The sequence below is a fragment of the Rhinolophus sinicus genome, chromosome 1 (assembly GCF_057876585.1).
Source record: "Rhinolophus sinicus isolate RSI-liver-muscle chromosome 1, RSI-T2T, whole genome shotgun sequence".
In the NCBI taxonomy this organism is placed as follows: domain Eukaryota; kingdom Metazoa; phylum Chordata; class Mammalia; order Chiroptera; family Rhinolophidae; genus Rhinolophus; species Rhinolophus sinicus.
Window position 1 is genome coordinate 183,525,069 of NC_142501.1, and position 13,113 is coordinate 183,538,181.

The window sequence follows — 13,113 nt, forward strand, 5'->3', positions numbered from 1 at the left end:
TGATATTTTGTTTTACCGTATATCCCTGAAAATAAGATCTAGCAGACAATCAGCTCCAATGCGTCTTTTGGAGCAAAAATTAATATAAGATTCGATCTTATATTACATTATATTATATTATATTATATTATATTATATTATATTATATTATATTATATTATAGAAGACCGGGTCGTATAGTAAAATAAGACCGGATATTATATTATATTATATTAATTATATTATAAATTATACTGGGTCTTACACTAAAATAATACTGGGTCTTACAGTAAAATAAGACTGGGTCTTATGTTAATTTTTGCTCCAAAAGACGCATTAGAGCTTAATGTCCAGCTAGGTCTTATTTTCAATGAAACACGGTAATTTTTAAAACTGTTAGTCATGCAACATGCTCCTAATACTTCAAAAGGAGTCTTAAAAATTGGAAAGTAAAGTTACCTTGCCAGTACACAAGATCAGGATGGGATACTACCCAGGCTTTTAATACCCGCCTAAATTTTGCATGACCTTCTGGTGACGATAACAGTTCATCATACTGATGGCACCGAGGAATATCCACTTCAATCTGTAAAATAGCAAAACAATAAGGTAGAACTGTAATAATAGAGATTGTAATAGAGTGATCGCCAATAAACCCAATGTAAGGAAAAGGAGAGACTGTATTATAAATTTCAGAATAGACAACCTAAATAATTCTGATGTTTTATTAATACTATGCAAACAACAAAAAGTTGTATACTTAAACAAGGAAAACAGACCATTTCTTTTGAAAAGGTATGTATTAATAGTTTCCAAAAAAACTTCCTTTACAACCAGGTCTAAATAAAGGGCAAATTCTTCAGTTAAAAAAGTACAATTATTAAGAAAAGCTACTTGGCCTAAATTCCTTTAAGGAACAGTTCTAACTCACTAATTTATCAGTACAAGAATCATGCTGATACGATATGCATATGATAGCTGCTGAGTATTAATAATAAAAGGAAAAAAATTCCTCTTCCCTTTCTAAAATGTAATATTTAGCAAAATTATCTTAAGCTGTTTAAGAAAATTTAAGCCATACTTGTCTATCTGTAGGAATTGGAGTATCTTTATCTATTGCATCATACTTGGCATGAATAGCCCCCTGCAAAAAATAAGAAAGGATAATATTAATTCATGACATCTTGGATAAATTATTAATTTAGGCAAAATATATTTATTATAAATCCACCCAATTATTGATAGACACATTAAAACCCAAAGTACGGGTGGCCAGATGGCTCAGTTGGTTAGAGCGTGAGCTCTCAACAACAAGGTTGCCGTTTCAATTCCCCCATGGGATGGTGGGCTGCGCCCCCTGCAACGAAAGACTGAAAATGGCGACTGGACTTGGAGCTGAGCTGCACCCTCCACAACTAGATTGAAGCACAATGACTCGCAGCTGATAGGCCCTGGAGAAATACATTGTTCTCCAATATTCCCCAATAAAAGTTAATGGAAAAAAAAAGAATCTTATATGGAAAAAGATGTCTATTATTGACTCATATTTCATACAAAAAAAAAAAAAAACCCCAAAAAAACAAAAACACCCAAAGTATACCTCTTAAAAAAAAATTTTCTACATTTATCTGTGATGAAAGTCTGTGACAATTTGGCATTTTGTTGAGGCAGACATTTGAATTATACACACCAGAAGACAAATGTGTTGGATGAGTCACTTAGCTAATGAGTATGCTTAGCCAAAGCACATAGCCTCTGCAGTACAACACAGCCGTATTGCTCCCTATTCGCATTATCTCAAGCATCGTAAATTTCATGAGGAAATTAAGAGAAAAAAAATTGAGGGGGAAACAGAAAGAGCTATGCCACAATAAATTTTCCTGTTAAAGTTGGTAATGAAAGCAAAAATAAAATGGGATTGTTTAAGGAGTGGTAGGTCAGCACTGGGAAGCAGAAGTTTGAAATAAATGAAAGAGTGGAATATCATGTAGTTACGGAATCAGGGGACTAAAGGAATCATTTACAGTTATACTGTTACAGAAGGAATAACTGAATAAACTACTTCAGATTTTAGACATGTTCAATAGGGCTAAGCATGGAATAATTCTTATTACTCTGGTTTCATAACGATGTAGAAAGAGTCAGGAATTTGGGGTTCAAACTGTGTCATTACTTGCTGTATCAGCTTCTCTGGTACATCTACTTCATGACAGATTTGGACAACCTGAACTCAGTCCTCCTGAACTTCAGCATTACATGGTTCTAGAATTCTAACTATTAACGTATGGGATGGAACAACAGGCATTCTTCTAAAGCAACCACCAAATCAAAGATGTTTGTAAACTCTCATCAAAGGAATCAAGAATAAAGAACATTTTTTAACAAGGAGTTGAAAAGGATTAAAAATAGTTGAGGGAATTCAGGAAAAAAAATGCCTGATGGATATACACAAGATATTGATAAGAGAATATGTGACGGCAGGGTGACAAAGAAATTTGAAATGAAAAAATCTGGCCAGGATTCGGCCTATTATCATGACTGTTGTCACCAGAGTTCTCTGTTAGCACTGCAAGTCACCCTAATGATTTTGTGACCCTTCTGCTTTCCTCGCTGCCACAGATTAGGTGTTGTAGAAGACAAGTAGCTGTTTGTCTTGGTAGCATGGTTCTTGTGGGATAGATGTGCTAAAAAGCACAAAATTATATTCATGAATTTTGACAAGGCTCAAATTAGAGTGGAAGGTTTATCTAAACATAGACAGAACTACTTATGAATAGGCAATCCTACTTCTAAATAAACACACTTTATAGGCAGGATAATACACATATAACTAGTATATATATATATATATAGTTAAGATATTCTGATATGAAAATTAGTAATCAAGATAATTTTTATGAGCCCCATTTAAATGAAACATTAAATAATATAAATCTAAGAAGCCTTCAATTATATTTTCCTATTATTTTCCTCTATTCCTTTCACTTAAAATTGCCAAATATTCTTAATGCTCATTTTTTCCTGTGCTATTGTCTAACAACTTAAAAATATATATTTTGAAAGCACTTTCCTTCTTTTTCTTTCTTTCTTAGCACCACCATGTCCAACTTCCAACCTTCTCTTTTTTTTCTTACCTCAACTCCCAGGAGAGCAGCCCAGGTTAAACCTCTCATAAGTGGAGGAATGTCAACTCTTGCTTCTTTCCAGATTTGATTTTTTTTATACGGATAAGCCTACATATGAAAAAAACATGAAAAAATGTCTCAAATTACCAAGTACTATCTTTTAGTTTGGAAAGTCCTGAATATACACCAGTGATAAAATTGAAGGTGATCTTCAATAAATTTCTAAGTATCTGAAATTACTTTGGTGTTAGTAATACCTGTAAGTTGGCAGTAGAATGGTTCCCTATAGTCTATAAATCTTGTATACAACAAAAGAGAGGAGCTGTTTCTACTGTTTCTAATCATTCCTCTCTATTTTGTGCTTTGAAAGAATTATGAATGAGTCATTTGGAGAATAATATTACCAGCCTCATATTGGTTAAATAATGTATGTATAGCACTTTGTAATATATCTGGAAATGTAGAAATTATTCAATAAATATGTTATAATTATGGCTACTTCTATATTTTTGCACATAAAGGTGTCCTTTTATAAATTTGTACTTAAGGAGAGAGTTCTACAAAAGAATTATTAGGACAAAGGGTGTGGATGCTGTTACAGCTTTTGATATACACTTCCAAACTGCTTTTTACAATGTTTCAATCACTTTACACTCATTCCAAAGGAATGAGAGTTCCAATCTTAATACACCTTTGCTCACTTTACTAATTTGGTTATCAAAAAAGCCTATTTAATTATTTTTGATTCCTAGTGAGGATAAATATTTTGAATAGATTTACTGACTAGTTCTATTTCTCTTAGGTTCCTTATCCATTTTTCTGTTTCAGTATTAGTGTTTTTCCTGTTGATTTTTAAGTGTTCTTTAAACAGTAAGGATATTAATCTTTTGTGTAATATGATTGTGCATATGTTCCTGCATCTTGTTTTTACTTTTTAATTTTATGTACTATGAACACGTATCATTTTTATAATTACACGTTAATCAGAAAAGATAGGTCATAAGAATTACTCTTTTTATGATATCAAGATTCCCAAAGAATTAACAAGGCAATATAATAAGGATGTACGTGGGCTCTTGTAACACTTCATATTTCGGAATCCCTACCTTTAGCAGCCTGTCAAAGAGAATTATTCTGTTCAGTTGGTACTCTGTGTCCCTCTCTCGGATGATTAAAGGGAGGGTGGCAGCTGCAGACAACTCATTATTGCTATTCGAATGAGGTAAATTAGACTGGCTGTAAAAGAGAAACAAAAGCAGAAAAATTGACAAAATGTACAAAATTTTTTTAAAAACACCATGTTACATGTTCTTTTTAGAAAGTACTTTCCAAAGAAAATAGTTAAGCTTCTTACCAATCTGACATAAACAGAAAAGGAATATAAGTGTAAAAGGAGACTATATATATACTTACTCATCTTCAAGTAGTGGGTAAAATGCTTCTCCACCGACATCTTTCAATCTCTGTGAATTTAAAGAGAAAATATTTATGTATGGGGATTTGAGACAGAAACACCGATCTGTATTTAAAAGGAAAAATAATGTAAAAATCATGAATGTATAAAGGTACCAAGAAAAGTATAAAATACAATTTAAAATTCATTCCTGTTATAAACATGCAAATATACTATACCATTAGTGATTAAATTTAGCTGTGAAGACTAGATTTTTGTATTTTGATTTTTTTTCACTTGCAGGTGTCTCTTGTAAATGAATGTCAGACACCTACTATGATATTTTCCAAATACAATTCAGAATTACTAAAATTAGTATAAAATTTAATAAATAGATAAAATATTTTTAAATTACATGTTAAAAATGTACTTTTTAAATACATATCGCTTAATTTAAAGCTCAAGTTAGACTTATTTTTACTTCAACATTAATACAAATTAAGACAGTAAGGTGCTAATAAAAAGGATTCAAAGAAACTTCTCACATCATACTTTGAAATGTATGATTCAAATGCCTAATAAACGATTGATAAAGCTCAATTCTCTTAATTACTTTTTTTCACAATGTCATTATAATCAATGTTGCTCCAATAATAACTTTGCCAGGATAATAAGTACTATTTAAAAACAAAAGAAGGCAGGCAGTCATAAAGTAACATCTTAGAACATCCTAAGCAGGGTATTCATTTAAGCAGGGTGGTTAAAGTTAATGCTATCTGGCCTGCTGCTCTGCTCTTCGGTTCACCTTCCAACTTGGAGGCAGAGCATCTTTTCCTGTGGGAACTGACACTGAAGTTCAAGTTGTGTGTATAGCGAGCACTGATCTATTGATTAGAGTCATTGTGCACTCATCCATGAGTTAGTCCAGAATTTTTAAAAGCCAAAGAAAAATCTTACCCAACAATAAAATCTGGCAAACACTGGATTTCTGCTTGGCTTCTCTCTAAAATTTGACATGCACTTATCCTATTTTGCTTTAAACCGTTATTTCTTTCATGGATTAAAATTCTAAGCAGAAAAATAATGTTCCCCCAAGTTTCACTGTATAATTAATATACATACATTTTTTAAAGTTTGGGTTTTACTATCTTGAAAGTCATAAATATTAACTTTAAGTATCTAGTCTGCTTTTTTACTAATTAAAAATTTAGCATATTATGGGCAAAAAAGCAAAATACTTATACAGAAAAGTATATGGTAAAAATGGATACTTGGTTTCCATATTATTTTTAAAATCAGCAACATTAACATTTTTTCCTTAATATTTATAGGAAAAATATTTTAAATTTCAAGTGAAAATATAAAACAGTTGAGTAAGTTAAATTAAAGCCTTGTTTTCATTTAACTTGTATTCACATAATTTGGATTATATTTAAGTTAAAGAAACAAATTAAGAGTAAAATCAAATCAGTTAAAACTGTATATTTTAGATGTAATTTACTGTTTGTTGCCTTGTATTGCTATTTATTTTTTCCACTATACACATTCTTTCTCTTTAATGAGATTATAAGTTCAATGTATTATGTAGTAATAATTACATATATTATTTTCTATTGCTGGCATTATGACAGATAAAAGAGATTCTAATACCCTCCTACTATACAACATGAAATATCAAATGACAGAAAAAGCCTTAAAAAGTAAGGAAAATACAACTATCTGAGACACAAAGCTGGGCTTAGACAGAAAGGAGGTAAGCCAGCACTAAAGCACACGGATAACCATGCCTAAGGTTTTAAAGCACCATGGGACTAAGCTTTGGACACCTGATTAACAGGTAGACAGACAGGGGGACACCATGTTAAATCCAGGTAAAGAAAGAAAGGTGTGTTTATATATATTTAATTATAGTTGACATCCAATATTATTCTACTTCAGCTTCATGTATATAGAGCAGTGGTCAGACATGTACACAATCTATGAAGTGATCCCCCTGATAAGTCCAGTGCCCATCTGGCCCCCTATGTGATCTTTACAACATTATTGATTATATTCCTCATACTGTATTTCACATCCCCATGATTACCAATCTGTACTTTATAATCCCTTCACCTTTCCCCCCTTCTAGTCTTTGATGTGGGGAAGAGAAATACTCAATTTCAGCTCCTCCTAGCCTTCCTGTCTCACCTAAGAAGATAGGGAGGGAAATGAGAAACATATGTGAAGGTCACAGCTCAGAGACACAGGCTCACGAAAAGACTGAGATCTAATCACAGGATTAAAGAACACTTTCCCTCCCCTAAATTACCTCCCTATCAATAGGGCTCCTGTGTAATAACAGGGGAGTATAGCTAAAAGAACAACAAGCCTCAGACTCTACTTAAAAAAGTCTCTAGAGAAACTCAAAGACAACAGGGGAGACAAGAACAAGAACACTTGAGGAAATTTCAGTCTCTGCCAGAAAAGCTACATGAACACTAACTAAACAGCTAGGTGAACAGACAATCTTGAACTAAAGGCCTATTTACCACAGTTCCTTTTACTGATACATCATGCCAGGTTTACAACAAAAAAATTGTAAGGCATGCTAAAATGCAAAAAACGATATTCTAAAGCGACAAGGCAAGCTTTAGAACCAGATTCACATATGGCAAAAATTTTGGAATTATCAGACCAGGAACTTAACTATGATTAATATGCCAAGGGCTCTAGGAGAAAAAGTAAGCAGCTTGCAAGAACAGGTGGGTAATATAACAGAGAAATGAAAATTGTAAAAAAGAGTCAAAAGGAAATGCCAGAAGTGAAAAAAAAAAAAAAAAAAAAAAGACATGAATCTCTCTGATGGATTCATCAGTAGACTAGATATGTGAAGGAAAGAGTCAATGAGTTTGAAGATACGTCAATAGAAATTTTCTGAACTGAAATACAAAGAGGAAAAAGAATGAAAAAAGTAACAATATCCAAGAAGGATGAAGCAATTAAAAAAGATGCAACCTATGTAACAGGAATACCAGAAGGGGGAGAGAGAAAGAAACAGAAGAAATATTTGAAGTAATAATGACAGAAATTATCAAAATTAAACAAACACCAGAAAGCTCAGAGAACACCATGAAGAATAAATACCAAAACAAATAAACAACCCCCCCAAACCAAGGCATATTATATTCAAACTATAGAAAATCAAATATGGAAAGAAGTAAGAGCTGGGGGAGGGAAAAGGAGTGGTGGGGTAAACCTTACCTATAGATGAACAAAGATACAAATTACACTGGACTGTTCTTCAGAAACCATGCAAGTTAAGAGAATAAAGTGAAATGTTTAAAGTACTGAAAGAAAAAAAAAAACAAGCAAACAAGAATTCTGTATCCAACAAAATTACCCTTCAAAAGTGGAGAAATACATTATTTGTTGGACAACAAAAATTGAGGGAATTTGTTGCCAGTAGACCTGCCTTGAAAGAAATGTTAAAAGAAGCTCTTCAGAGAGCTTGAAAACACATAAAGAAAGGAAGAATGTTAGAGAAAGAATAAATGAGTGCAAGATATCTTTTATTTTTCTTATTGTTAATTGATCTAAAAATAACAGTTTGTTCAAAATAATAAATCAATGTATTTGTTGAAAAGCCTATGGATAAGTGAAATGACTGACAGCAATGTAATACGGGATGGAAAGAAGGAAACAGAAATACAGTGATAAAAAACACCTACCCTGCATTACCCAGGAAGTAGTATAGTGTTATTTGAAAGTGAACTTCTATTAGGTGTGAATGTATACTGCAAATTTCAAGGAAACCACTAATTTTATTTTGTTTCTTTTTTGCTTTTTTCCCCCCCTATTAGTTTCAGGTGTACAAAACAATGTAATAGTTACAAATTTATATCCATCACAAAATAATAAACCCTCCCCCCAATCTACCACCGCTCTGACATTGTATATATCTGCTACAATTCCATTGACTATATTCCATATGTTGTACTCCACGTTTTTTAAAAGAAGTATAATTGCTATGGTAAAGATGAGAGAAAATGGACTCATATAAAATAGTCAATTAAAACCTGAGAAAGCAGAAAAAGAAGTGAGAGAGAGAGAGATAGAGAGAGAGAAAAAACAAATAGGAGAGCAAGGAATTCAGAACCAGTTACACACATGGCAGATATCAATCTAACTATATCAGTAACTAGTTTAAATGGGAATGGTCTAAATCCACCAATTAAAAGACAGAAATAGTCAGTGTGCATGAAAAAAAAAATAGGATCCAACTCTATGTTGTCTATAATAAACACGCTTTGAAGTCATAGATAAGTTAAAGGTAAAGAGACTGAGTAAGACATACCATGGTAACATTAATTAAAAGATAATGGAATAGCTGTGCTAATTTCAAACAAATCTGACTTCAGAGCAAGAAACATCATATATACACATACACACATTCTATTTATATGAGCAACAATAACATATCTCAGGAATAAATTTGATAACTGATATATAAACATTAAAAAGAAAATCATGATATAAAATGAAGTAGTAATTCTATATCATGTTCAAGAAATAGGACTCCATATGTTAAAGGTATTAATTTTCTACATTTAACCAAGAAATTTTCAATGCATTTCCAATCAAAATCCTATTTTTTTATGAAACTTGATAAGATGATTATAAAAATCATAGAAGAGCAAGATGCTAGAGCCCCTTGTCCATCTTGAAGAGAACAAATTGGGGATCTTTTCTTGCTAGACATCAAGACCTCATATAAAACTATGAAGTAAGAGGGTGTTCAGAACAGAAAGTCCAGAATCATACCCATGCATATATGAAAGAGTTGATACTGTAGATAAAAAAAGCAGAGTAAATTATTTAATATGTGGTGCTGAGACAACGAATTATTTCTTATGAATGAAAAATGATATTAGCTACCTACCTCACCTCTTACTAAAAAAGAAAAATAAAAGTCCAGGAGGATTAATGGACTAAATATGAAAAAAATAATATCTTTAAATCTTTCAGAAGAAAATATAGAAATACATTACAGAAAATATATTTATAACCTTGGTATAACTTTAAATAAGTTACAATAAGCAAAATATATCACATAAAACATATTTAACTATAAAGAAAAACACTGATAAAATTAAGAATTCTATTCACTAAAAACACCAACAAAAAGTTAAAGGAAAAGTCACAGATTACAAAGATATTTGCACTACACATAGCCAACAGAGACTAATGTATCTGGAATACATTTTCAAAAGTCCTCAAATCAGTGAGAAATCACTCAATAAAAAATTGGCAAAAGATATGAACTAGTCATGTGAAGAACAGGTAGCAAACAGACAAAAAAATATGAAAGAACTCACAACTGCACTATAATAAGGGAATTAAAAATTGGTATTATAGCAAAATACCCTTCCATACCTTTTAGAGAAATAATTTTTGGAAAATTTGATACTATGTGTTACCAAGTATACGGAGAAATGAAAACCTTTATCCAATGATTGTAAAAAGATAAACCAATAAAACCACTTTTGTGAACAATGAAATAATGCATACATAAAAAAAACAAAAACAGATTTGAAGCAAATTTGCCAAAATACCATTCTTACATTTCTTAGCTGGCATAATGACAATGTCACAGTGGTATCATCTAATAATGAGCTTCTATCTCGACCTTGTCCAAAGCTTTCACCATCTTCAAAGAGAAAACTGAAAAGATTTTTAAAAATATTATTCAATGAGCATACAAAATCTGATACAGTGTTTCTTTTAGAAAATAAAACTGTATTCTAAATCCTCAATCACTTCATTAAAGAAATAAATTTCATGATGAATGAGTTAACAAAAAATACATAGCTGCTGGCTGAAAATTCTCTAAACAATTCTCATTTTAAAATATATGCTGATTTGATAAGAATATAGTATATAAGCATAAAGCATTTTGGAAATACAAGAGTAGAATTTACACTCTATTCAGGCAGTTTCAATGCAAGAATAACTCTCTTGACACAATGTACGAGGTATAATCAAACAATAAGGTGAATGTTTAAATAAAAAAAAGATTATCACAGTGAAAGACACATTGCCATCAATACTCCTCAAAATACTCTCTTGCTTCAAACACACTTATCTCATTGTCCTTGCCACTTTCTGAAGCAGTTCTGGAAATCTTTCGTGAGTGTCTTTAGTTGTGCTGCCTCGATGTCCTGAATCCTTTTGACTTTGGGGAAGAGCCAGAATTTGCATGGTGCCAGATCTGGTGAATAAGGTGGATGAGGACACACCTTAATGTTTTAATTTGACAGAAATTGCCATACCAGAAGCGATGTGTGACACGGAGCATTGTCATGATGGAGGATGATTTATGCCACACTTTAAAACATGCTTTCTCTCAACCATAGCTCACACCCAACTGACTGCACCAAACAAGTTGAAATTTGTCACACACTGGTGCTAAGGTTCCATGTGCCGTTTCCTGTATTGAAAGTCCCTACCTTTCTACTGTGGTTTGTGATCAAAACGGGAAAGGCTCCGTGTTACACATCGCTTCTGGTACAGCAATTTCTGTCAAATAAAAACATTACGGTGTGTCCTCATCTATCTTATTCAGTGGATCTGGCACTGTGCAAATTCTGGCTCTTCCCCAAAGTCAAAATGACCATGAAAGGTAAATGTTTTGAATCGATTCAGGACATCGAGGCAGCCATGACAGCGCAATTAAAGACACTCACAAAAGAGGACTTCCAGAACTGCTTCATAAAGTGGCAAGGACGGGATAAGTGTGTTCAAAGAGAGGGGGAGTGTTTTGTGGGAGATTAATGGCAATGTGTCTTTTACCGTAATACATTTTTTAAAATTTAAACATTCACCATAGTTTTTTATCACACCTCATAAAAGTGATCCTGAGAATGTTCAGATGAGTGAAGAATGAGAAAATCAGGAAGAAAAATTATAATGATGGTAACTTCTCAGGAGAAAGAATATTGAATAATGCATGAAGTTTACTTAGTATTTCAGAAAATTACTTTTGAGAATTTATATATCCTTCAAACCATTTATTCTTGGAATTTCCATCATCTTACTTCCTGATTTTCTACTTAATTCAATATGTGAGCAGTCCAACTAAAGTTAATACTTAAAAATTAGTTTAAGGCGAAAAAAGTAGATAACCAATGGTCTATACAAATCATTAACCACCAAATTTAACATATGATGAGCAGATTATTTCTAGTTAACTATAATACACAAATCTAATGCAAAAATCTAAAATTAAAATTATAAAGTATTGGTGGAAACTAGAGATTCAGGTTCATTTCTTTATGAATAAATATAAAGAACAATGGAACAGGAAAAACTTTGTCCCTTAGGGCTGTATTGTTATTTAACTTCCAATCCAACTTATAGGATGATGTCCAGGATCTTACACAGTTCTGTAGATTTTTCTCAACAGTGACTTAGCTGCAGAATGAGCTCTAGGACAAGCAATGAGACCATACAATACACTTACATTTACAAATATAATTGGAAATAGAACATGTTTTTCCTTAATAGGCACACTAGTTGATTAAGTCTCTTGAATATTACTATTCTTTCTGACTTTTACATTTTTAATTTACTGAACATCAATTATTACAAGATATTCCAAAATAATAATTTTACTTCAAATAGAGGATAAAGCAAATTATAAAAAATAATGTTTAATACAAATATTGATGGGAATTCTGCAATTTGATATTTCAACTAAAAATGTAAGGCATTAACTTCCTCATTGCTTGCATAATCACTTAGTTGAAATGTCTACCAAAATTTTTTTTTAAATTATTACTAGATATTTTTCGTTTCCAAAATTTTTCTTTGCTTACTTGGGAAGTGTGCAGATAGGTGGTTTGGATCGAATGATTTCCTTGTTGACAAGTTCTTTTTCCAAGTCACCTCCAGCTAAACACCAAAGGTAATACACTTCTTCAATAGATCTTTCCGCCAAGTAATCGCTGTTTATATCTATTAATGGCAAATTAAAGAGAATCATAGCTATCTCACTTTCTGTTTTTATTAAAAGGCAACAGACAATAGCTGATAATCTAAAAAGGTAAAAACTGAAAAACATGGTAAGATATCCTTTACAATATTCATACTATAAAATGCACTGAGGATGAAATGCAGATATATATATATATATATATATATATATATATATATATATATATATATATATTGGATATACATTCAGTTTCTTTGAGGAAAAGTTAAATTTTTACAATTTAGGTAAAAGATACATGGGAGGTGTGTGTGTGTGTGTGTGTGTGTGTGTGTGTGTGTGTGTGTGTATCAGGCTCTATGGGAAAGGAATAGGGCAGAAAAAAGCACATGGGTGGGCAATCAACACAAACTGTCTCGTCCTTCATGTCTTAAGTTACTTGCTGCCTCTTCTGAAAAGTCTTTCTTGATGTCTCAGGCAGGCTATGCTTCCACTGTGCTATGTCCATACTGACCTCCATTAGTAGTAATTGTGTGACTAAATCTCTGTCTGCCTCCCCATTTGGCATGAATGTTACTTGAAGATACAGTGTGTGGAACATAGTAGGAACTCAATAAATATCTGACTGACTGAATGTTTAGTCACCA

General features: G+C 32.1%; 1 protein-coding gene across 5 annotated transcripts in view; it reads right to left on the bottom strand.

The window, feature by feature from the left end:
• Positions 1-13,113, bottom strand: part of TBCK (TBC1 domain containing kinase) — a 179,130-nt gene that overhangs the window by 102,876 nt on the left and 63,141 nt on the right. For all 5 annotated transcript variants that reach the window (XM_019738922.3, XM_019738920.3, XM_019738921.3 and 2 more), the window contains 7 exons: positions 12,351-12,489; positions 10,098-10,197; positions 4,518-4,567; positions 4,211-4,340; positions 3,114-3,212; positions 1,061-1,123; positions 439-565 (listed from right to left, as the gene is read on the bottom strand). In XM_019738922.3, coding sequence (XP_019594481.3) covers positions 439-565; positions 1,061-1,123; positions 3,114-3,212; positions 4,211-4,340; positions 4,518-4,567; positions 10,098-10,197; positions 12,351-12,489 — 708 coding nt within the window. The remainder of the gene's footprint in view (positions 1-438; positions 566-1,060; positions 1,124-3,113; positions 3,213-4,210; positions 4,341-4,517; positions 4,568-10,097; positions 10,198-12,350; positions 12,490-13,113) is intronic.